A 27,479-nucleotide genomic window follows, 5' to 3' on the forward strand; every position below is an offset into this window, starting at 1 on the left:
TCTGAATTGTTTTTGCTTTTCTTTAATTCTAATCTTTTTGTGGCATTCTTTCGTTTTGTTTCTACTTGCTCTCTTCAGTTGCATTGGATTTTGTTGTTTCTAAAGTTTGAATTGTCTATTACCTTGTCCTTAATTCCTCAGTTGCTGCAGATTTGTCGCCTGCACATCCATGATGCGAATCTCCTGTACCACCACATCCTGCATACTGCCTACTTTTAGTCTTTGTTATTTTCCCCTTTAAATATAATGATTTAATCTCTGACATTATATTTGTGGGAGTGACATCCTCAGTGTCATTTTGTTCCAAACGTAATAGTTTAGCCACTGAAAGCCCCATATTGTTGACTACTAATCTAAATATTGGGGTCCCAGAATGTACTAATATGTGTAATATGCATGTGGCTATGTTAATGGGGCCCTGAGATGGGGAAATATGGTAATCTTTTGAAAGAAAGTGTTCAAATTGTTTTGTTTTTGTTTGTTTTTTGGTCAGGCACAAAGGGCACATTAATGCATACAATGGGCCATTAATCCATCCTCTACTCTGGTGCACCAGTCTCAAGCCAATAGTCCTGTGTGACTCTACCTATTAGACAGCCGCTCAGAGGATTTTAACTGCCCTGCTAGGATACACACAGTATTAATAACCCTTGGGCTGCCCTCTAGTAACCCAGCCAGCCTTGTTATGTCATATTGGTGGAAGAAGAGGATCAACACTTCTAATGTGTGGGGAATGGGACATGATAAGATATGATTTTATTGAGACATATGGTTTATGTTCACTGAGCAAAGAAAGATATGTTATTCTGTACACAAAAACAGTCCAAACAAAACACACACTAACACAAATGTACTGTTGTTAATAACTGTTAATAATGTTTAATTCTAGCATTCTTTAGAACCAAACAGTTTCAGAATTAGAACACAATATGGGAGTTGGCAATGGCCTGTCATACCTGGATTGAAGTGCAGTGTCTCATTGTTACAGAAGTCTGTAAAGCAGCAGTTGCGTTTGTAGACGTTTCTGGAGCTGTGGCAGAACACCTGACCCTTGAGCTGTGATGGGGACATGCAGGACTTCACTGGCTCCTCCTTCCCATTTATGAGCATCACTGAGTTCCAACACGCTCCTTCTGCCTCCGTCTCACAAGTGTGGTTCACACACAAGTGACATACACACTTTAAGGCTGAAAAAAGATTTATATATTGATATTTGGCAGGGGAAAAGTCACTGTCACACCTTTTATTAGCATTAAACAAAATTGTTCTTTAGGCACGTAAAACTATTGTTAACATTAACAGTTGCTGAATAAAATGAATGTATTGTCATTGTATGTACACCAATGAAACAATGAATCATAAATATCATGTGGCATACCATATCCAATTAAATTCCTGAATTTGAAGTAAGGATGCAAAATTAGAATTAAGGCAATAAAATGCAAATCAATTCAATTCAATTAATTTAACTGCTGCAAGTGGTTTATTAATAAATAAATAAATTATTTTACAGCATAGATTACATATAATCACAGATGGAACAGGAAATTGCTGAGATTCACTGGGGGGACTCTAATTGGGAAGGTTTATTTGTATTATTATTTTTTAAATTTTTACTTTCAATTACTTTTTATTTATGTATAAAATAATATTTCATGTTTCCTACAAACAATGTTTTCTTAAGTATCAAGACATTTATGAATTGTGTGTGGCACATACACAATCATTCAAAATAATCTCTTATTGGAGATAAATTTGATTTTGGCCATGTTAAATGTACAATGTGTAGGAATGTGCATATGTAGTGCATGCAGAATTGAACAGGTCACACAAATGTTTTAAAAACATTTGTCCTCAGGTTAAAGAAACTGTAGAATATTTTGGATGGTGGCCTCTCAGTTTAGTGCTTTGAAAATTATTAAACACATTTGAAGGTGAATCCAGTTAAGGGAAAGGGAAGGTAATGTACATTCTAAAAATCAAAATAATTTGGATAATAACGTATCTAGAATATATAATAATATTTACTCTTTTCTTAAACAATTGTTAAAACAGTAGAAACGGTAGAAATGTGATTTATAAAAAAATTGTTTTGAGATTGTTACCATGTTTTTTTTTTTTTTTGTAAACACGTTGCTACCTAAACATGTAGTTCTAATATAAGAATTCTCTGAAATAATTTAAACTGCTGATTCTAATTTTTTCCCCCCAGAATTTAAACAGTAGCCTAGCCTATTAATGAGTTGATCTCCCCCTCCTCCTCACAGCCCGTTTCATCATATGAGGTTATGATGCTGTTTTTACTCAATGAGCTGCAAGTTTGTGTAAATTAAGAATCACATTTTTTTTATAAAGATTACGATTCTCCCACGATTCTGAACAGACAAACAAAATAATGTAATTTACTAGAGATTCTGGCAAAATGTTAGTTGCTTCAGTATATTTACAAAATATATTGAATTTACTTGAATTAATTATTATTATTATTATTTAAATTGTTTGAATAAATAGGGACTCATAGGGACGTCACTTGTTTCATTACTGGATGAATCAGTAATTTTGAACTAATCTCTTGAATGAATCAATGACAAATACTTTTTTTAACAGTCACTTTTCGCCACCTACTGGTGTAACTGACACAATCTTTATTTGAAGCATCAAGTTATTACTTTATTTGAAGCATCAAGAGATTCTAATTACTGGACCAAAAAAGTCTGCACATAATAACCTAGAATATTGTCTAACACTTGAAGTCCTGCTTTAAGTCTTTGTCGTCAGTTAGGAACCTGGGTGTGCTCTAGTGGTTGAATGACTTCAGAGTCGACATTTATGTGATTAAAGTTGATGTCGACTAGTTGCTGATGACATCATTAATGAACAAATAAGCCTGAACCTCGAGCTGAGACTCAAATGCAGGTTGCCTTGTGCACAGCTATGGCATATGACACAGCACTGCCCACAAGGCTATTGCTCCTACATTACAACTTATTTGTATCAGTTCTTTTGTCTTTGGGTCATTATATTACTCACAGATTTCTGCTTGTTCTAAGTAGCTCAGTAAAGATTACATTCATATTTATATACAAGCGATTGCGTGTGAATTTATTCAACCTGGAAGCATCTTTCTATTAATCGTGAAGCTGTGGGTTTCAGTAACTAACAAATATATACTTCAACTTTTCAGTTTCAAGCTATTTTATTGACAAGTCACAGAACAGTGTTGACAAAACATTTCTGCGCTACTGAATGTTTCTGTGTGTGCAATCTGCATGTGATTGGCTAGCTTCTGTCTCTTGGAGGAGGTATTTATTTGTCATTTTAACAGTTGGAAACGAAGCGTAAAAGTGGACTAAAGATTTCTTATCCTGTTGCGCCCATTATAGGCCATGATCAGCGACTAGTCGACATCAAGCTTAAAGTGCCATGGCAGAGCATTAAAGTCGACTAGTCAACTAGTCTGTGCAACACCTAGTGTCCTCTTTGATACCAATCTTTCATTTGAAAGCCACATTTCTAGCATCTTTAAAACCGCATTTTTCCATCTTAAAAATATATCTAAATTATGACATATGCTCTTAATGACAAATGCAGAAAAGTAAATTTATGAGTTCATGACCTAAAGGCTAGATTATTGTAATGCTCCACTGGGTGGTTGCCCTGCACGCTTAATAAACAAACTCCAGCTTGTCCAAATTCAGCAGTCAGGTTCTTACTATAACCAGGAAGTATGACCATATTAGCCCGGTTCTGTCAACACTGCACTGGCTCCCTAATAAACACAGCATACATTATGAAATCTTACTAATTATTTACAAAGCACTAAATGGTTTAGCTCCTCAGTCCTTGAGTGAGCTCTTAACACATCTTCGTCTATTGTGATCTCAAATTTCTGGCCAGCTGATAATATCTAGAATATCAAAATCAACTGCAGGAGGTAGAACCTTTTTCTATTAGGTAATTCTGGAATAGTCTTCCTAGCCTTTTCAAAAGTGGAGACACTCAGTCAGTTTAAATCTAGACTAAAAACATATCCCTGTAACCTGGCATACACATAACCAGTGTTGGGTGAAACTAGTTACTAAGTAGGGGAGAGCGAGGCACAACCTAACGCTTTTTGACTGTCTCAGTTTGGGTAAATCCACTTGGGGTTCAGAGTATTTATTTTTTCCCACATTCATTTCCCACATGTCTAGTACAATTATGTGGTTTTGTTTCATTAATACAGTGTATACTTTTTGCTTGATTTACCCCGAAAGAATGGAAGTGAAATGTGACAACTGTAACAAACAGAGGTGATACGGATAACAGAGGCAGGTGAAAGCAGAGTTTATTTGCAGAACCAGGATGTGAGCAGATGAGGTGAGAGTCAGATATGGCAGTTCAGGTGAATGCTGGATATGAAGGTGATACGAAACGTTTCTTGATTGCAGAACAGCGGGACAATGGATCGAAGGAGACGAGGACCAGGAGACAGGACGAGACGAGGAGACAGGACGAGACGAGGAGACGAAGGAGATCAGGTAAGTAGTCAGGTGAGTCCGAGGAAGCAAGCATGAGTAGTAGCATGTGCAAACGATACCGGACAGTGACTGAGTGTGAGTGTGGGGCTTAAGTGCAGGTGGTGATTACTGTGATGACGACGTGCAGGTGTGTGCTCAGTACTCCGGTGATTGGGATCGTTGTGGTTGTGAGAGGGTGGAGCCTGGCTTGTAACATTACCCCCCCCTACACGGCCATCTCCTGAGGGCCGAGGACCCCGACGCCGTGGTGGTCGACCTCTACCCCAAGGTGCCGGTCGGTCAGGGCGGGTAGCGTGGAATATCTCCAGTAGGTTCGGGTCAAGGATGTCATGCCTGGGTACCCAAGGTCGTTCCTCTGGGCCGTACCCCTCCCAATCCACTAAGTATTGGAGTTGACCACCACGACGGTGGGAGTCCAAGATGTCCTGGACCTGGTATGCTGCGCCGTCGTCAACGAGGAGAGGAGGAGGGGGCTCCGGGGTAACGCCAGGCTCTGGGGAAACAGAAACAGAAGGGAAGTGAGGTTTCAGGAGAGACACGTGGAAAGTGGAGTGAATCCGTTACTGAGGGGGTAACTGAAGTTTATACGTGACAGGATTGATCTGCTGCAGGATGGTGAAAGGGCCAATGAATCTGGGACTCAACTTCTTGCACTGCAGACGCAGTCTGATGTCCCGGATGGACAGCCAGACCTTCTGCCCAACCTGGAACGTAGGTGCTTCTGAGCGACGAAGGTCGGCTGTCATCCTGCGTCTGCAGAGGGCCCCTTGAAGCTGATGGTGGGCTGAGTCCCAGACCCTCTCACTCTCCCGGAACCAGTAATCCACCGCAGGGACGTCGGAGGGTTCCCCGGACCTCGGGAAGAGGGGAGGTTGATAGCTGAGTACGCACTGGAACGCGGTCAGGCCGGTGGTAGGTTGTCGGACGGAGTTCTGAGCGTACTCGGCCCATCCAAGGTACTGGTTCCAGGAGTCCTGGTGGCTGTGACAGAAGGTACGGAGGAAACGGCCAATCTCCTGGATCTTCCTCTCCGTCTGCCCGTTCATCGGGGGATGGTATCCTGACGTGAGGCTTACGGTCACACCTAGGAGCAAGAAGAAGGCTTTCCATACCTTGGAGATGAATTGGGGACCTCTGTCTGATACGATGTCTTCGGGGATGCCATAATAACGGAAGATATTGTTAAACATGGCCTCAGCGGTTTCCAGGGCTGTGGGTAGTCCTCGTAGTGGGAGCAGTTGGCAGGACTTCGAGAAGCGGTCAACCACTACGAGGACACAGGTACAGTTGTCTGACACTGGGAGATCCGTAATGAAGTCTACCCCTAGTTTTGACCATGGACGGTTGGGAACGGGCAGAGGAAGGAGTTCACCAGCTGGCAGGTGTCGTGGGCTCTTAGACATGGCACATTCCCGGCATCCCCGCACGTACCTTCTGACATCAGCTGACATGTGTGGCCACCAGAAGCGCTGGCGTAGCAGCGAGAGGGTTTCATTGGCCCCAGGGTGACCAGTGCCCAGTGATGTGTGCGAGGAGTGAATGAGAGGGATGCGTTGTGCTCGTGTGAGGTACTGCAAGCCTGGAGGGCAGGCTTAGTGGGTAGAATGGGTTCCTCTTCTTCCTCGGACCGTTCCTCTGGGCCGTGGATACGGGAAAGGGCATCCGCCTTAATGTTCTTGGGCCCAGGTCGGTAAGAGATGTGGAAGTCGAATCTCGTGAAGAAGAGAGCCCATCTGGCTTGTCGGGGGTTGAGTCGTCTTGCCTCGCGGAGATACCCAAGGTTTTTGTGTTCGGTCAGAACCAGAAATGGATGCTTGGCGCCCTCTAACCAGTGCCTCCACTCCTCCAGTGTGAGCTTGATGGCGAGGAGTTCACGGTTACCAATATCGTAGTTGACCTCCGCCGGGCTGAGCTTGCGGGAGAAGAAGGCACATGGATGGAGACGACTGGGGTTCCCCTGCTGCTGAGATAGGACCCCACCCACCCCGGTGGTGGAGGCATCCACTTCGACGACGAAAGGGAGGTCAGGATCGGGGTGGACCAAGAGGGGAGCGGTCGTGAAGGCATCCTTCAAGGTCTGGAAGGCTTGGGTGGCGGATTGGGTCCAGGACAGAGACTTGGGCTTGTTTCGGAGAAGGCTGGTGAGGGGGCTGGCAATGGAGCTGTAGTTCTGGATGAAGCGTCGGTAGAAATTGGCAAACCCTAGGAATCGTTGGAGTTCTTTCACGGATGATGGGGTTGGCCAGGACCGGATGGCTTCCACCTTCCTCTCATCCATCCGGATGCCACTGTGATCAATGATGTAGCCGAGAAACTGCACTGAGGGCTGATGGAAAGAGCATTTCTCGGCCTTAAGGTAGAGCTAGTATTTCCTCAGGCGTTGAAGGACCTCCGCAACGTGACGGCGAGGGTCGGCCAGGCTCCGGGAGTAGATCAAGATGTCATCAATGTAGACCAGCACGAACCTGTTGAGACACTCCCGGAGCACCTCATGTATGAAGTCCTGGAATACGGAGGGGGCGTTGGCAAGTCCATATGGCATCACGAGGTACTCGTAGTGTCCTGTGGGCATGACAAAGGAGGTCTTCCACTCGTCCCCCTCACGTATCCAGATGAGGTTATATGCGCTGCGGAGGTCCAACTTCGTGAACACAGTGGCACCACAGAGATGTTCCAGGGCAGCTGGGACGAGAGGAAGGGGATATCGGAACTTCAATGTGATGTTATTGAGTGCACGGTAGTCGATACAGGGCCGCAAGCCTCCGTCCTTTTTCGCCACGAAGAAGAAGCTCGAAGCAGCAGGGAAGGTGGGTGGACGGATATAGCCTTGCTCCAGCGCCTCCTTAATGTAATCCTCCATGGCCTTCTCCTCCGGAAGTGAGAGGGGATAGATTTTTCCTTTGGGCACTGGTTCACCTGGCAGCAGATCGATGGCACAGTCCCATGGCCGATGGGGAGGCAGCTTGGAAGCCCGTTGGGGACAGAAGACATCACTGAAGGGGGCGTAACAGGCGGGAACATCCACCGATCGTCCGGGAAGCAGCTGTCGCCCCACTTCAGGACTTCTCCCGTCTTCCAGGAGATGACTGGGTTGTGCTGCTCTAACCAAGGGCGCCCCAGGATGATGTCAGCGGTGGACTCTTCCAGAACCAGCAGGTGTAGTCGCTCCATGTGGAGGATTCCGACTTGTACTCCGATGGGACCCACGGAGCGACTAACCTGCCTCCGACTGAGTGGTCTTCCGGTTACCGACTGGATTTGGTAGGTCGTCGGAGTAGCAGTCGTGCGGAGCTTGAGCTGGCGTCAGAGGGTTCCCGAGATGAAGTTCCCGGCTGACCCAGAATTGAGGAGGGCAGTAACTGAAAGGGAAATTCCAGCAGCAGTAAGGTTTACAGTTGTGGTGAGTGGCTTCATTTTATTGAGAGAAGGAATGATTGCACTCACCATCGGTCGAGGAGGACGGACTGGGCATTCGGAGATGTAATGCCCAGATAAACCACATTACAGTCAGAGATTCTGGGTCAGGCGCCTCTGCCGCTCAGTCGCTGTCAGTCGGGCATTCTCCAGTTGCATAGGCTCGGGGTTGGGTTCTGGAGGGATGACACCAACTGGTCAGTGGAGGAATGAAGAGAATGATGACTGGCCCTGGTGTTCTTCTATACACAACTGCATACGAGTGGCGAAGCGGATGGAGAGTTGTATGAAGCGTTCCATCCACTAGCAGCAGCGAGGGTTCGAAATTGTAGAGCATACTCATTAACTGTGGAGGTAACTTGTTTCAGATGATAAAGCTGTTCACCGATCGACGAATCCCATGATGGTTTCCCAAAGACCTCCTTGAAGTGAGACATGAACCCAGACAGGGTCTGGATCACTGAACTGTCGTTGGACCACAGGGATTCCGCCCAACGGAGCGCTTTACCGGAAAGTTGAGATGTGATGAACGCGATCGTTGGGGTACAGGCGCGGCTGCATCTCCAGGGCCAGCGAACATTGAAGCAGGAATCCGTTGCAATCCTCCGCCGAACCAGAGAAGGGTGCCGGTCTGGCCATGGGACTGGCACACTCAGGGGGCGAAGAAGCAGTGGTGTTGATTTCGGAAGTGCTCGCTGGTGAAGGTGAAGGTGCAGGTGCGCTGGTGGGAAGAGCTCGCTGAACAGCGTCGACGAGGTCTTGGAAGGGATCCGGGGTGCTCATCCTGGTGTAGTGGTGTGTTGGTCATGTATTCTGTTACAAACAGAGGTGACATGGATAACAGAGGCAGGTGAAAGCAGAGTTTATTTGCAGAACCAGGATGTGAGCAGATGAGGTGAGAGTCAGATATGGCAGTTCAGGTGAATGCTGGATATGAAGGTGATACGATACGTTTCTTGATTGCAGAACAGCGGGACAATGGATCGAAGGAGACGAGGACCAGGAGACAGGACGAGACGAGGAGACACTCAGGAGACGAAGGAGATCAGGTAAGTAGTTAGGTGAGTCCGAGGAAGCAAGCATGAGTAGTAGCATGTGCAAACGATACCGGACAGTGACTGAGTGTGAGCGTGGGGCTTAAGTGCAGGTGGTGATTACTGTGATGATGACGTGCAGGTGTGTGTGCTCAGTACTCCGGTGATTGGGATTGTTGTGGTTGTGAGAGGGTGGAGCCTGGCGTGCTTGTAACAACAACATGCCTCTCAACTGTTAAATAACCGATATAAGATCACAATAATATCAGATTTGTCTTATTTTAAATAAACACAAAAAATAGAGATGAAAAATTAACTTAGGTGAGAAATTTACTTTTGCTATGGTTAAGATTTTTAACTTTGGCGAAAATTTACTAGTTGATATGGCAACTAGTAAATGCACTAAGTTTCATCATCCTGGCATGTGTGGAAAGTGTTAAACCATGCGCGTTACATCTAACCCCGCATTAGGTGTGCCCTGCGCTCCCCTAATTAGTTACTGCTGTAATTTAATTACTTTCCCCTTGAAAAAGTAAAGTAAGGGATTACTCTTATTTTTTCTGTAATTGAATCACAGTTACTTCTGATGTCATTTAAAGGTGCCCTAGAATGAAAAATTGAATTAACCTTGGCATAGTTGAATAACAAGAGTTCAGTACATGGACATCACATACAGTGAGTCTGAAACACCATTGCTTCCTCCTTCATATGTAAATCTCGTTTGTGAAAAACACCACAGAAAAATAGGCGAATCTCAACATAACACAGACTGTTACGCAACAGTCGGGATCATTAATATGTAAGCCTCCAACATTAGCATGTTCAAGGCCAGGCGGAACTGCACAGCAGAATCATTGGGAGTTCTGCAGGTATTGTGAATAAACAAGTGTCAAGCGTGGATAGCGAAAATGGCAGATCATTGAAATAAATGTTATGTTCCAGGCTATGCAGGGGACTTGAGGACTTTTCATACCCTACCCACAGAACAAAACTGACAACAGGCATGGTTGATGTTTATCTATAACCGGATACTGCAACAATTTAATTCAAAGTTGTTAATTTGCCCATTTCAGACAGGGTTTCTAACCTGACAGGGACAATATCAAACAGGCTTCGCTCAGCGTCTGATACTGGAGAAGCGGCAATTCAATCTATATACCCGCAAACAGTAAGTAGTGATTTTATCCACTTATTGACTGTCTAAACAATTTCTGATTGAATTGAACGTTTCTTAGTGAGACAACATTAATGATAATATCCCCTGTGTTGTCTAGATCCAACGCAAGATGCTAGCACAGTAACAATAGGAAACTCCAAGTAGCATACATAACAGTATGACAAATGACAAAGGTTAATATTATTTCCTGCCAGTGTTGTCATTTAAATCTACAAAATATAATCGTAGATACATATGGCAATCCCTTTGTCAGATAGAATTATATAATTTAGCCTATATTTCATCAACGACACATTACTCAGGAACTAACAACGTTAATTTAGTTGCTTACAGCTCACTCGATCCTTCTAGCTGTCACCTTCTCCACCACTTAAGTTGAAACGATAGTCATTTGACAAGGCATCTAGTTAATTTGTTAAAAAAAAAAACTTTACTGTACTGTACACACAACATTTACGCGCTAACGTTAACCCAGTTCGCTGTTTAGAGTTTGTGATTCAAAGTGAAGAAGCTATCATTGAAAAATCATATGGTGACACATTACAATAATTAAAATATTTTTACAATGCTAAAGTTGTGACTGCTGACGTTATGAGTTAACGTGTAAAGTTAATGTTATATGCTAGTTTAGGCTGAAGTTATAGTACTGATGTTACGTTTTGAAATTTATACGAATATTTGAATGTTACCAATTCCAATCTGAATTCTGACTTGTGATGCAGTCTAAATCATAATGACACCATGTTCAGAGGAGAACTGACCCCCAGACTGGGCCTGGGTTATCCCAAGTTTTTTTCTCCATTCTGTCACCTAATAGAGTTTGGGTCCCTTGCCACTGTTACCTCTGGCTTGCTTACTTGAGGACACTTAATATTCAATAATATTATTGATCTGACTGTACTAATGCAGAAATGTATGAGAACTGAACTGAGCTGGACTATTACATAATTTTTTTGCAGAACTGCTTTAGAGATGAAATGAACTAATTTAATAATTGATGATCTTTACAACGGAACTGAATCAACACTGCCCAACAATAGCCCAAATGCATAATTTTCCTGTTATCACTGTAAAGCTGCTTTGAAACATATTCTTCAAACTACACTATATTCCCAAAAGCATTGGGACACCCCTCCACCCCTCATTGAATTCAGTTTTTCCAATCACTTCTATGGCCAAATGTGTATAAAATCAAGCACCTAGGCAAGCAGACTGCTTCAAGTGTGGTACCGTGATAGGTTGCCACTTGTGCAGTAAGTCCATTTGTGAAATTTCCTCACTACTAAATATTCCATGGTCAACTGTTAGTGGTATTATAACAAAGTGGAGGCAATTGGTAACAACAGGAACTCGGTAGTTGGTAGGAAGTGGTAGGCCACGTAAAATCACAGCGCGGGGTCAGCGCATGCTGAGGTGAACAGTGCGCAGAAGTCGCCAAATTTCTGTAAAATCAATAGCTACAAACCTCTTCATGTGGCCTTCGGATTAGCTAAAGAACAGTTCGTAGAGAGCTTCATGGAATGGGTTTCCATGGCCGAGCAGCTGCATCCAAGCCTTACATCAAGTGCAATGCAAAGCATTGCATGCAGTGGTGTAAAGCATGCTGCCACTGGACTCTAGAACAGTGGAGACTTGTTCTCTGGATTGACGAATCACGCTTCTCTGTCTGGCAATCCGATGGATGAGTCTGGGTTTGACGGTTGCCAGGAGAACGGTACTTGCCTGACTGCATTGTGCCAAGTGTAATGTTTGGTGGAGGGGGGATTATGGTGCTTGATTTTAAACGTGTCATTGGAACAGTCAACTGTAGACTACTAGTGGACCTGAGTTTTCTAAAAGCATTATGATGAAATTAAAGGAGATCAGAGATGTATGGAGGAGCCAGTCCATGCAAACCCTTATAAGCAAACAACAGTATTTTAAACTCAATGCGTTATTTAACTGGGAGCCAATGGAGAGAAAATAACACTGGCGAAATATGTTCTTGCAGCGGCATTTTGGACAAGTTGGAGACGTGACAATAGGGATGTGAGACACCCAAATATAGTGCATTACAGTAGTCTACTCTGGATGAAATAAAAGCGTGCATCACAGACTCCATGTCTCTGGGTGTTAAAAATGACAAAATTTTCGCAATATTCTTTAACTGATAAAAACATCATCTGACCACATCAGTGATCTGTTTGTCAAAAGTTAGAGAAGAGTCGAAAGTAACACCCAGATTTGTCAGCCAGAGGTCCTAAATTACTGGGGATAACCTCTGTAGAAGCAGAGGAGCCAAAAATTTAAACTTCCGTCTTGGAGTCGTTTAACTGAAGGAAGTTGGCAGACATCCACTGTTTAACGTCCCTCAAACAATCAAACAAACACTGCAAAGTACAATCATCCTTTGAGAACAGAGGAACATAACATTGAGTATCATCAGCGTAACAATGATAAGATACATTATGGTTGCTGAATATAGTATACAAAGTGAGCATATATAGAGAAAATAAAACAGGACCCAGGATCGAGCCCTGCGGAACCCCATACAAAACCGGTGCACGAGATGATGAGTAGTTTCCAGTCTCTACCGAAAAAGTTTGATCATTTAAATAGGAGGCAAACCAATTCAGAGCACAATCTTTAATTCCAATGTGCTGTAAACGATTTAAAAGGATGCCATGATCAAGAGTGTTGAATGCCGCGCTAAGATCGAACAGAATTAAAACAGCACATTTACCAGAATCGACAATCAAAAATAAGTAATTGAATACTTTAAGCAAAGCAGACTGTACTGTACTATGCTGTGATCTGAAACCAAATTGATATTTATGCAAAATACAATTTTCTTGCAAGAAAGAAGAGAGCTGATTAAACACAACCCTCTCCAAAACATTCGTTAAAAATGGTCATTTAGAGATGGGACAATAGTTGTTCAAAACTGTAGGATCAACATATTGGACCATTCACTCTCTAACACATTCATATGATATTTGTAATTTGTCCCTCTTCCACTTTCTTTCTGCTTTCCTCCATTTCTGTCTAATATCCCTAGTTTCATCATTAAAGGACAACTCCGGTGAAAAATGAACCTAGGGGTAATTAATACATGGTGAACGAGTAGATTGTTCTCTGGCATGCGTTCTCTGGGATACAAACAGTTTAATAAGAAGATACTTTATAAAGACAGAATATTACGCGTACACAGACAGGAGCCATCTTGGAAAACAGTCTCGACAAGTCGAGCCACGAATGCTATGCTAAGTGAGCTGGTCGATAGGAATTATTGCAGCTTAGCACAGCGTTCGTGGCTCGATTCGTCGAGACTGTTTTCCAAGATGGCTCCTGTCTGTGTTCGCGTAATATTCTGTCTTTATAAAGTATCTTCTTATTAAACTGTTTGTACACTTACAAAGTTCTCAATGCTTCGGTTTGCATGTAGGGACCCTCATTATGCTAACGTGTTAGAGTGAGGCTATTTAGAGCCTTGTTAGTGGTATTAACTTGCGATTTAATTTTACTTACTCTGTGCCCCATTTACTCGCGTTATAAGCTAATCTGTTTTTAGAGATAAAACTCTTTACATTCGATTTTCATGAAAACGCATCCCAGAGAACGATCTACTCGGTAACCATGTATTAATTACCCCTAGGTTCATTTTTCACTGGAGTTGTCCTTTAAGCCAAGGATGTATTCGGCTTCTAGGTTTCTTCAATTTGAAAGGGGCAACAATATCCAGAATATTTGAACATAACGTGTTAAACATTCAGTTCAGTTCAGACTTTATTCATTTCCCGAAGGCAATTTGGTTGCAGCAAACAAGCATTCACATAAAACATTGTCACACACACATACACAAAAATAGGAGAAAAAAGATACAACCCCAAATCAGAAAAAGTTGGGACAGAATGGAAAACGCAAAAAAATAGGAAGAAGTGATTTCTAAATTTACTTTGACTTGTATTTCATTGCAGACAATATGAACACAAAATATTTCATGTTTTGTCTGGTCAACTTCATGTCATTTGTAAATATGCATCCTTTCCTGTCATTCAGACCTGCAACACATTTCAAAAAAAGTTGGGACAGGAGCGCCGTCGACTTCTCTGGGCTCGGAGGCATCTGGGATGGACCATCACACAGTGGAAACGTGTACTGTGGTCAGATGAATCAGTATTTCAGGTATTTTTTTGGGAGGAATGGACGCTCCGGACCAAAGAAAAGTTTCATCCAGACTGTTACCAGCAACAAGTCCAAAAGCCAGGGTCTGTCATGGTATGGGGTTGTGTCAGTGCCCTTGGCAAAGGTAAATTGCACTTCTATGAAGGCACCATTAATGCTGAAAAGTACATAGAGATTTTGGAGCATAATATGCTGCCTTCAAGAAGACATCTTTTCCAGGGACGTCCATGCATATTTCAACAAGACAATGCAAAACCACATTCTGCACACATTACAAAGTCCTGGCTGTGGAGGAAGAGGGTACGGGTACTTGACTGGCCTGCCTGCAGTCCCGACCTGTCTCCAATAGAGAATGTGTGGCGCATTTTGAAGCGCAAAATGCGACAACGAAGACCTCGTACTGTTGCCCACCTTAAGACTTGTTTGCAGGAAGAATGGGACAAAATTACACCTGAAACACTTCATCACTTGGTGTCTTCAGTCCTTAAACGTCTTTTAAGTGTTGTGAAAAGGAATGGCAACATTACAAAGTGGTAAATGCTTTACTGTCCCAACTTTCTTTTAAATGTGTTGCAGGTCTGAATGACAGGAAAGGATGCATATTTACAAATGACATGAAATTGACCAGACAAAACATGAAATATTTTGTGTTCATATTGTCTGCAATGAAATACAAGTCAAAGTAAATTTAGAAATCACTTCTTCTTTTTTATTTGCGTTTTACATACTGTCCAAACTTTTTCTGATTTGGGGTTGTACACAATAAATACATTTACCTAGAATTTAAAAACTTTACAGCTGAGGGGACAAATTAATTTTTAAACCGATTTGTTTTACTAAGCGGAGTTCTATACCGGCTACCAGACGGGAGAAGATGAAACTGCATTAGTGTACAAAATAATTAATAAAGGAGAGAGGACACACCCTTGAGGTGACCCAGTCGATGACACCAGCCTTTCAGAATAGCAGTCATTTACTTTGACTCTCTGTGTTCTCTGCACAAGGAAATCTAAAATCCAACCTACCAAATAAAAATCCAACCCAAATTCTTCAACAAGTTTGTCAATTAAAATATGTGGCTGAATTGTATTGAAGGCAGATTAAAAATCGATAAAAAGTAATTTAACAAAAGTTTTTGGCTTCTCTAAATGCTTAAATACTAAATGTAAGAGAGTTGCCACAGCATCCTCTACGCCTCGCTTGTTTCTGTACGCAAATTGAAGAGGGTCTAGAAAACTTTTAGTCTTGTGCATAATTTCTTGTGCATAACCAATTTTTCTAAAGATTTCATCACTAAGGATGTAAGCGCCACAGGTCTAAAATCATCTAATAACTGTGCATTCTGCTTTTTTGGCAACGGAATCAGAGTAGACTGCTTCCACCATGAAAGTACTTTTTGTATTTTTAGGGACCAGGCAAAAATGTCATAAAATATTGGTCCTAACTGCTCAGCAAATTCTTTAAGTAAACGACCCCCTATATTATCAGGCCCTGATGCCTTCCTGATTTTACATTGTTTAAAAACTGTTATCACATCTCCTACATCAAAAGGGACACAAAAAATATCTCTGTTTATCCTACACTTATTTTTCAAATTCTCAATATCTAATTTAAAATCGTTCGTGTCAAATCTCATATAAAAATGATTAAAATCCTGTGATAAAGCTGCATCTGAACTAAAACCGTTCAAGCTATTTCTATTATAATGTCCATTTTTCATTTTGAACTCGAGATCCTCCTTATAAACTGCTTTATCCCTCTTTATTTCACACTTAATGTCTCTTTTTAGCATATAATGCTCCACGGTATTTGGTATACTTTGAAAGCCCTATTTCTTTTTGACAGAAGAATCTTGAGTGATTTTGTAACCCACGGTTTACTGTTTGGAAATTTCTTAAACGATTTCACAGGTATTAACATGTCCTCACAAAATGTCACATAGCCTAACTACAAATTTCATCTGTTACTTGATCAATGTCTGAACCAGAGTCCATAAAAACAGTCCAATCCGTACAATCCAGACACCCTTTTAAACATAACGTAGCATCTTCAGACCAGTCTTTCGTCTTAATTACCTGCCTTTTCACGTTTCAGAACAGTTTTATTTATAGGAACAAGTAAAACCATATTGTGATCTGAGGTTCCCAAAGGTGATTTCCCAAATGACATGTAAGCTCCTTTAATTGACCCATAACACAAATCCAAAATTGAGGTGTGTGCGGGAGATGCAGATTGCAGTTTGTGAATCACACGTTCAAGCTCCCTTTCTGCATTATCCTCATTTGCTCGAGAGAGAGCCACGTCTCCGTGAACGCCATCACGCAAACATTCCTGAAGTCATGCTGGAATTTCACCATAGCTTCAAGCTCATCCGTCTTTTTACGTAGAGACTGCACATTCGTTAACAAAATTGTAGGGAGATGAATTTTAGAAAGAATTTGTTTTTTCATTTTATGACGAACACCTCCTTTCCGTCCTCTCTTCCGAATTTTAAATGTAGAATCCTTTTGTCGCGAGCGATTTTGTTTTTGTCCAACAGCAACAGGTGAAAAACTTCCCAAATCAGGATAGCCAAATCCAGCTGGTTGTTTCACGTTGTTAGGTTTGTACCATTTTAAAAGAAACTCCCGGGAATATTGGATTCTTACCGACTCCTGAGGTGATTCAAACACACACAAACTCAGATGGATCAAAGCCAGTAAAATAATAATCCCTATTTTCTTCATCAAGCCTCTCCTTATCCAGTTTCTCAGTAGGGTATAAAACAAATCTCCGCGTCCAACAGTGTTGTGAGAAGAAAGTAATTTTTTTGCAAAAAAACACGAAAACATATTCACTAACTCCAAAACAATTTGACTCAATTTCGGGGAACTTATATAAGCATCTTAGAATTGTCCAGATGTAGATGAGTTAAAAGAACGAGCAAACCGGGCTGCTGGCACATAATGTGGTTCAAGGCTCCAAACATCTAGGCTATGTTAAAAACAATAGTCTTGTGATCAGACAAAAAAAATTCTTTGATACCTACATCACTAACTAAAAGACCATATGATGAAATCAAATCGAGTGTATACCCTTGATTATGAGTAGGACCAAGAACAGACTGTGTAAGATTTAAAAAAATCAATAGTTTGTAAAAATTATTTTACCATAGGTTTAGAAGGACAACAAATGTGTATATTAAAATCGTCAAATATCAAAAGCCTACCTGCTTTTGGCACAACAGAGAATAAAAAATCAGAAAATTCACTTATACTTTGGGGGTCTGTAAACAAGTATACATTTAAAAAAAATTACAGCCATCCTTCTTGAATAACTGTGCTTCGAAGCTAGAAAACAATTCTGTGGCAAGTAGGCGACATTTGAATTTATTTCTATAAATAGTGGCTAAGCCCCCACCATGACCAACTGACCGTGTTGTGTTAAAAAAGTTATAATCTTTGGGACACACTTCGGTGAGTGGATCAAGTGCTCCGGCATTTGTCAGAGCATCTCTTTAGATATATAAAATAATAAAAGAGATTTGTTGAATGCATTTGGTTCTTTTTTTAACGCTAATTTTAAATGTCTTTCATTGGTTAAATTTAGTATTTGCTTGCATTCATTAATATTCACTTGTTGTGTATACTTATGTAAGCATCAAAAAATAACATTAGGGATGTAATTAACTTTTTTACATTTAACATTTATAAAACTAAATTAAATGTGTTTGATAATGTCTAAATAATGTTCAAATGCAAAACCTACAAAAAAGTATGAAATTATGACCGGCAATACTCTTTTGAACAAGTAGACTAGACCTACAGCCCTGTAAGTATATTTATTAAAGAGTGGTTAAACCATGGCATTACATGTGAATATTATTTTCCGGTCACCAGATGCCTCTAATTTGTCTCTATGCATTGGAATTTAAAACAGTTTCTCTATTTTAACCTTAAATACTACACTAATTGTAATATAAATAATAAACATTAGGGGAAAAATATTATTTAAAATGGTCATTAATGGATCATAATTGCACAAATATCAGCAGGCTCCTGATTGGTTAACGTGGCGCGAATTGACGGCAAAGTTACAAATTTTCAACTCGGGCGTCAGACGCATATTGCACAAGACGTGCAAATTCACGTCTTTCGCACAAATGAGGCAGAATCGCGTCGCGCGAAACACGTCTATCCTCCAGACGCGTGTCAACTTAACTTAACATTGACTTAATATTGACTTAATATTGACTTAATATTGAATATACTTAATATTGAAATCACTTGCTCCTGACGCTTTATTCGCGTTTGGTGTGAATGCAGCATTAGAAGTAATGAAAGTTCATACAATTTTGAATCATTTGACATTTAAGTGAAATTGCAAAGGGTACAACACCCCAACACAATGATCAATGAGTACAAAGTGACTCTTTCTTTTATGTCCTTTGTCTTGATATAGAGTGGTGCAGGGATGACGCATTTTTGTAGGCCAAAACCTGGAAACGAGTTAACATTTTAGCACTTCCGGTTGCATTGTTCCGAAGTCAATGAGTTTATTTTATGTTATTGGTTAAATGGCTGAAATTAGGTCTGTGATGAACACAAGCTCGTTATACACATTCACGTTATATTCTACAACATAAAATACATCAGTATTAGCCCACTCATAAGTTGCTTTATGTCTTAAAAAAGGTGGTGGCTTACAAGTGGCTAAACGGAACTAAAGAGGCTGTCAGAGACATTAAACATCATCACGCTGAACAGATGAGCTCAGTCCACTTTTACATCATTTTTATGCTTATAATTGTGCTCTTATAAACTATTCTAACTAAAATTTCTGGGGAAATATTTTTCAGATAAAAACTGAAAGACTTGTCAGAAGCTTAGTGGTGGTGACGTTGAAGTCATAGGACCTTGGTGTAGTACGTTTATAGCCTATCTTTAGCTTTTTACTCATGGTGATTGCATTTAGGCTTCAAAATTCATAAAAATTTTCATTTGTGAAAATTATCTTGATAGACATAATGTGCAAGTATCATAAACTTTTGTTGTGCATATAACTTTGCGATAATCCAAAAGCCTATGGAAAAATCCTTTGGGTTTTTGTCAAGGGAACCAGTCATGCTAACCTCAGGTTAGCCTACAAATTTACATCATCCTGCACCACTCTATTGCCTAACAACAAATAACCTTAAACAAACCAGTGGAATACATAAGTAATCTTGTTAACCTATATTTATAGAACCCATGGCCCGTTGCTATTTGTGCCATGTGATGTGAGGTTTTTAGGTTATGTAAGCAGGTTCTTACTCTCACACTGAAGTGAAAAGCTCTATAATGCAGCTTAGTATAATCTAAGGCTGTCTGTAACACACCTGCATGACTGTACATGCACTTACTGCCTCTTTCTGCTGTCCCAAACACACATTACTTTTCAACTGAGGTCTACAATAATGTAGGGGATGCATAAGCAAATTGTTAAAGTATATCAAAATGTCTTAAAACTGCACAAATGTATAATTTATTTCTAAATGTAATGTGGCCACAATTCTCTGGGGACTCATTTGCATCCTTTGCTGCTTCGTATGGATTTGTCCATGTTACTAGCAGCCCAAGCACAAGTTTCCCCAGAGCAATGGAGAGGCTTGACCGTGCGGTCAAGACAGTAAAGGCTCCTCTCAAGAAAGCCAGTATCCCTTACCCTGCTCTCCTAGCATATCGAGCTACCCCCTTGCAGAATGGGTACAGCCCAGCCCAGCCCAGCTTATTTTGGGCAGAAGGCTGCAAGCAACTGTGCCCACACTCTCATCATTGCTAGACCCAGCACTCCCTGATACTGTTGAAATTTTCTCAAAAGAGAAGGGAAGAAAGAGTGCAAACAGAGCGTTTCAATAAACATAAGAGAGGTAGAAAACTCAGCATACTACAGCCAGGAAAAGAGGTCTGGGTGTCTAATGCCAAAGAATCAGGAACAACTGTTGCCAGTATCTTTGCTCCACGGTTTTACCTTGTAAATACAGAGCGTAGGGAGCTCTCTGCAGGGCCATTAAGACCAAAGAGAGGTCCCAAGAGGGAATAAGGCGAGGTCGAGAAGGGTTCAACTTCCTTGCACCTCTCATGACCAGGTCGTGCTTTCCCACAGACTTACCTTCTAATGCATTGTGATGTGCGGTGATAGCGGCAACATACACTTTCAGGGTGGAGGGAGACAGCCTTCACTCCAACCCTTCTTGCAGAAAGAATGACTCATTGAGAAGAGCACCATTCAACAAACAGGTTCCACTTCCAAGCATAAGCACGCCTCGTAGAGGTGACTGAATGGAAGCATTCTTTAAATGCATAAATTATATAAAATGGCTGCAAAGTAATCCTTTCTGTGGCTTATTTTGTGGATTTCAACTAGAGCACTTTTGAAAAAGATATGTAATCTGTGGATAATAATAGGGTACTTTTACTAGAATTAGAGTTTACATACGAGTAAAGTGTTGTGTAGGCTATATGTTGTTGAATTAATTATTAATTTAACCATCGTTTAAATCATTAACTGCTTCAGAATGCATGCCCGTTAAAAAAATCGTTGTTGAAACATTTGCAGTTTTTGTACTGTATGAATAAAAACAATACAACTAGGGATGAACCGAACCCTAGGCTTGCACAACGTGCGCTTCGCTGGTCAAACGTAATGATGCCGCCGTTGATTATGGGAACGTGTTTACTAGGTGGACCGTTCGACTGCAGTAGGCTGTGAGAAAGTGAAAATGTAACTTGTGAGCAGAAAACGTGTTGTTTGGCAGTACTTTCAGGCAAAAGAAGGCGATTCAAGTCGAGCTACATGTTCAATTTGCAATGCTGATTTGTCTTGAGGTGGCAAGGACGCTAAACAATAGCCACTGTTAAAACATTTGCGTATGAAACATCTGAAAGAATATGAGTTGTGCATGAGGGAATCTACAGACAGCAGCCAAAATGCAGCAACTTCAGTTACGGCAAAGGAAGAACAGTCATTCTGGCATAATGTTGCCTGTTCTTAATTCAAATTAAATTAAATTAAAAATACACTGCTGTATAGGGATGCTCATTTCGGTTAAATTTTCCCAACGACAACCGCTGCTCATTATCCGATTATTAACAGTTAACTGATAAGATTGTAATATTGAATTGGCATTAAATAAAAATACGATTGACGAGTGTCTGTGACCCGTTAAAAAGACAGATAAAATATAAATAAAAATAATAAATAAATAGGCCTACACTAAATATTTTTCACTTAAATAATTACCAAATTAAGATGACAAAACGAAAATACACTGAATCCGTTTGAAGCTTTGAAGAACCGGAATAGTTTTTTTGTCAAATAAAAATAGCAGGCCTACCTCAATCCACACCTTGTATGTTTTTTTTTGTTTTTGTTTAAAGTAACATGTCTAAGTGATGTGGGTTAGTCTGGAGCACAGCCTGTTGACAGTTAAACCCGCGGCAGAAAACAACCTCTAAAGCCTTGTTTAGCATCTGGAGTCTCTCTCTCATAGGATCAAAGGGATGAGTCGTTTTGAGAAACATCAGAGATGCTCTTCTCTTCCTCAGCTCTGCATATTAATTAGTATCCCTGCTACAATGGCTCCAACAAGTCTGAGTTAGATTACACCACTGTCTGTTTTATGACCGGCCAGAGTGTTACCAAAAGATACGATGATGGTCCTGTCAGAGCTTCAATCAGATCCTAATCAGCCAGACCTCTAACTCACCCCTCAGTTGAGTATGGCCGGAGAATCACCTCAACACGCACATACACAAGCATTCCTCTTTATATAGCCTTTAATTAAACTATCCCAGAAATTACATGTATGATGATTTCTTAAGTATATACATGCTTCCTATATTGTATATGTTTGTGTGATGTAAAAGTCATCTTAAATGCTCAAAATGGCTCTGTAAAGAAGATATACTGCTTTTATGTGTTTAAACCAAGTCATGTTTGATGTCTAAAGGTTTCTTTTTCTTTGTCTTAGTCAATGGTACAAAGTATATGATTATGAGATGTACCATTATTATGTTTAGTCCTTTTGGAGTAAAACTTTACTGATTCTGGCCTCCTGCAAGAACATTCCATCGAGTAATAAAGTCAGAACAAAGAAATTCTCTCCCGCCTGAAATTCACACCAATGATTGGTCATCTCAGGAAAGATGGGCGTAGGTTAATGGACTTTAAAGGTTAGTAACACAAGCATATCTTTGCACAGTCAACTTGCAAGGACTCCGACGAGACAAATGTTCTTTTCCTCCCATCACATCAGCGCGGCTCGCGGGCGTCGGCCCCAGGCTCGCGCGGCCCAGCCAAGCTGGTTGTTTCCTTTGAAGATCGACGCGCACCGCGACACGGCCAGCGGCGCACTCCGCGACACGGCCGGCAGAGCGCTCCATCCAGGCTGTGCGCTCCATCAGAGCGCGCCCCATCACTGCGCACGAGGAACCACTGTTGCCAACAAATTTTCAAGGGAAGTTGCTAAAGGCAGATCCAGTTGTTGCTAAAAGTTGCTAAATGACGTTGTGACGTCATTGCGCTATGACGTCATTACGTAATCGCAAGGCAAAACTACGCCATTATGTAACGCGTAGATATTATTTGAAATGCTAATTTAGATTTGTTTGTAAAATAAATTAAAGCAATGTGTTAGTTAATATGTACAGATCGAGCCCCACACATGACGTGCAAGAAAAAAAAAAGTAAATTGTGCGCAAAATTTACAAATTTGTTCCCTCGATTTGCTAAACCATCCACACGATTTACTTATTTGTTCCCTCGATTTATAAATCGCTTGCACGATTTAGCCTACTACTTTTTTTCCTGCATGTCATATGCAGGGCTCCGTAAATATGCTACCTAAATGATCTTCCGGTTTTTACAGCGATTTCCACATTTCAACAGCGATCTTAAGGAATTATGAATGAACCGCTTGGCCTATTGAGCTAGCTTGTACGTGTGTAGTTTGGATTAGAGTCACTTTCCAGAAGTTGCTAAAAGTTGCCAAATAAATTTTAAAAATTGCAAAATTTGTTGCTAGGTGCTTTTAGAAAAAAAAGTTTCTAAGGTAGTCTGAAAAGTTGCTAAATCTAGCAACAAAATTGCAAAATTTAGATGCGTTTTAAGATATTGTACCACTGTTTAAGGTGATAATGGGTCTTGCTGGCTCTAGTGGTTACGTTTGGGAAAGTGTCGGATCGGACACGATCATACCCTTCTTCCTTTCCTTTCTTCTCATCCTCCTTCTTTACTTTCCGTTATTCTGTATATACATGTATCCTTTATTTAGTCGTATGTAATCGTAGTATCAATCATTATTAAAACCATTGTATCCACGTTTTGATTGTCATTGTTGTTGCTCACAAAACCCCTTTAATGTCAGATCTAAGCTACGAGCTCTTATAAGTATCATTTAATTCTTTAATTAATATCATAGTTCGGAAAGTTTGTCCTTTGTAGCCAAAGGGATAAACTTCCCGAAAATTGGGTAGAAGACCTTGTGAGAGTTGATAAGGATTGTACTGCTCGTTCGTTAAGCGGAATGGACCAGAGGAAATAATAATCCACTCCTTAGAGGTTATTCTGTGATTATTTAATATAGATATTTATCCGTATTAATTGCAATATATTGTTGTTAACCATATATATTATATTTTGCATAAATACCTCGTATTCCCCCTTTTTGGGTGATTTTGGAGATTTATGATTTGATTATAACCTGTTATGATTAATCATAAATCCCTAAATATTAATACCCATAATTCCCTATTGAGCTAAATTTAATTTAATAATATAGGCTATGTAACCCTAAAATGCTACACTTGTTTATACTTTCATCTGTCTCCGCAGCATGAGCCTCAGCTGACTGCGCGCAACTTCTGCGCTCGCCGTTGTGTTGTTCTTTGAAACAGCAGAGGGCGACTCGGGGTAATTGTTCCATAAACCATCAGGAAACAGCGGCGAGAAGAACATACGTGACAATGTTTACTTTAGTAAACTTGACCAAAACCACACTAAGAAAAGCCTTAAACAAGCAGGCTTCAGATGTCACTGGTGATAATACAGAGATTACGACTCGCTAGAGTGGCCAGCCTTGGGAAGCGCCTTTCATTTGCTTTCCACCAGTCAGGAGCTTGTACTACTGCTGTATTTTAATACCGCGTAGCATATTTTGCAAGTAACTTCGTCACCCTTTCTGTCGAAATGGTCCCACACAGTAGGCTTCTTCTTTCCCATTGCTTCCTTTTGCGAAATATGTCTGGTTAGACGTGGTTGCACGTGTCAACGGGCTCTGTGAGTGAACAAATACAGCATATTTTTCTTTAACCATGCAGCAAAAAACAAACAACAACAACAACAAAAACATTTAAACCGTTTAACTGATAGTATTATCGGTCAAAGTTCTTACTTTCGGTTAACGGTTAAAATCCCAGATAGCATTGTGACATTGAGTCAATGTTGAAATTCCATCAGAATCATCAATTTGGTTGAGGTTGAAATGTCAATGTTAAGTAATATTGGATCAATGTTGAAAATTCTATGCTAAAAAAAATAGTGGACCAATGTTGAAAATTCAATGCTAAATAATATTGGATCAATGCTGATAATTCCATGCTTTTCAGTGTTGAAAAGACAAACATTGAATCAATGTTGATTTTTGGTCAGCTTAATTCTCCACTGGTGAGGCTTACTCAATCTATCTATCCCATCATTCAACATGTTAAAGCAAATCCAAAACAATTGGGTACATTTCTGTGAAATGTGGGCACATTCATTATCCTCAAAGGATGAATCTCTACCAACAAGTGTGTGGATAAACAAAGAACTCCTACCAAAAATTTTACTCAATGGGACGAACCAGTTGATTATTATTAGGCATATTGTTAATATTAATGTTTTAATTACTGTTTTAAAATCTCCTCCATCATGGAAATCATCTCCAATTCTCCAGTGTTTTCTGCTAGCTAGCACATGCAGAAAGATATATAATGACTGTCACATAGTCCTGTATTCTTGTGGTCAGTAATATGAATCATAGCCTGTTTTAAAATTATAAAATTTAGGCTATTATTATTATTTTAAAATTCTTGTATAATTTGCATACATTGAATTATTTATCTAAAGAATACAGGGTTAATAAAGAATTTAGAATATTTTCCCCTACCGATCGAATGCGCCACAATCCAATCCAGTAGGTGGCGGTAATGCACTTTCAGATCAAAGCACGGCTTAACAGACTTCAAGCAAGAAAGAGACAGGACAGCAACAGTGTTTTTTATAGGTAAGTACAAAAAGATTAATACAATTCATCTCAATTTTCATTACGTGTTTTTATTTATCTTTCTTTCTTACAACTTGTGTGCTTCTCCTGGGCGAGTCAGAATGAACTGCGACGTTAATAAAGTCACGTGAATGCCCTCCATACACAACCAACAGCCAGGATATTCTTTAATACATTGAATTTAATTTCAGTTTGTTTTTCACAAAACCCTATCATATTTTTTTTATTAATCTTTATTTCTTAAGCTGGGCATACACAGTGCGATTTTCGTCCGATTTCGAGCCGAATTCTGACTCATGCAACTCGATTTTCATCTTTGTCGTGCGTCATTTGTTGTGAGGTGTTCGCATGATTTTAGAATCAAAATGATTAATCTGTGCGTGCAACGAGTAAGATGTGCATCTGTGGATCCGGTGCTGAGCATGCATTGCATTCATCGCCTCGTTTGTGAGTTGATCCTATTTGATTCATTTGGATTTTGAGACAATAGGATCGACTCACAAACGAGGCAATGAATGCAATGCATGCGCAGCACAAGTTTTGCATTCACAATTCATGGATAATTGTGCGTGTATTTATTAATCATTTTGATAGTAAAGTCATCCCATATTTGTCCCGTGTACAGGGAGAAACGAGAGACGTCGGATGAATTTCTGGCATGTCAGTAATTCTGGTCGGCCCTCGTGCGGGTATAGCACAGCTGAAGCAGAGGTACGAGCTAATTGCCCTGTTGGCGTGTGAGGGGAAATGGGACAATCAGTTCGTAGCTCTGCTTCAGCTGTGCGATAAGCTCAAAAGGGCCGACCACAATTACAGAATTCCAAATGTTATTGTTTTAAGTCAATGTGAGATTTCCTGTTCAAACTGTGGGGGCATAAATAAATACATTTGCATGTAAACTGAAGGATGTTGTTTACTTTGAGTGACTTTTTGATACAACATCATATAAATTGCAGCCTAACATGAAAATGAACTGGCATAGAATCCTGCTGTACATAAAGCAAGATTGATTTTATAGTGTTTCTATGTTGATTCAGTGTTAAATAAGTGATTTAATTAAAGTTGAAAAAATATAGATTTTATGGCCATCTCTGTCTATTTTTCGTCGTTGAAATAACATTATTTCAGGGTGCAAACCTGATGAAAAATCAATGTTAAATTTCAACATTGATTCAATTATATTTTAGTTGATGCATTAACATTGATTCAACGATGATTCAGTGTTGGTCTGCTATCCGGGTGAGCATCCCTACACTGCTGTGGACGTTGTTTACTTCATTAATGTGTTTACTGTGATAATGGACTGAGGATGGGAGTAGGATTCGGTATTCGGTTTCGGATTCGACAGAATCTTAACCAGTGGATTTGGTATTCGGCCGAACCCCAAAAATCTGGATTAAGTGCATCCCTAAATACAACACAACAGTTCAAGGCAATTTCAGGTTACAAGGCATACATTTTTATTCTGATTCAGAATGCGCACTTTGACATTTGTAATACATATGCTGAAGTGTCTCGTCTGCCCACCGAGTGTTCACTATTGTCATGAATATGAATTTAACTTTTTAATAAGCAGGGGAAATTCCTGACTTTAAACAAAGAACCATTTACATGCTTAGGACATTTGCGTTGTAAGAATATACAGAGAGACTTCATATTTAAAAACAGTGTCTTGATAGGCAATATTTTCTCATTTCTTAATGATTTAATGGAATGTGTGAGCTTAACTAAGGAATACCAATATGGTGACACGGTGGCTTCACTTTTTATAACATCATGAGCAATCCAGTTCTCTATATAGATCAGTGACTGCAACTTTAAATGCTCTGATAACACCCTGCCATGTTTCTTTTGCTTCCCCTTTCACCTCTTTTGTGCTTTGCCCC

The 27,479-nt window shown here is 40.4% G+C and overlaps 1 protein-coding gene across 2 annotated transcripts in view; it reads right to left on the reverse strand.

Moving 5' to 3' along the window:
• Window positions 1-27,479, reverse strand: part of acvr1c (activin A receptor type 1C) — a 120,211-nt gene that overhangs the window by 83,229 nt on the left and 9,503 nt on the right. For both annotated transcript variants that reach the window (XM_079821942.1, XM_079821943.1), the window contains exon 2: window positions 957-1,187. In XM_079821942.1, the coding sequence (XP_079678068.1) occupies window positions 957-1,187 (231 nt within the window). The remainder of the gene's footprint in view (window positions 1-956; window positions 1,188-27,479) is intronic.

The sequence above is a fragment of the Gobio gobio genome (genome assembly GCF_949357685.1).
Source record: "Gobio gobio genome assembly, chromosome: 7".
NCBI classification, from domain to species: domain Eukaryota; kingdom Metazoa; phylum Chordata; class Actinopteri; order Cypriniformes; family Gobionidae; genus Gobio; species Gobio gobio.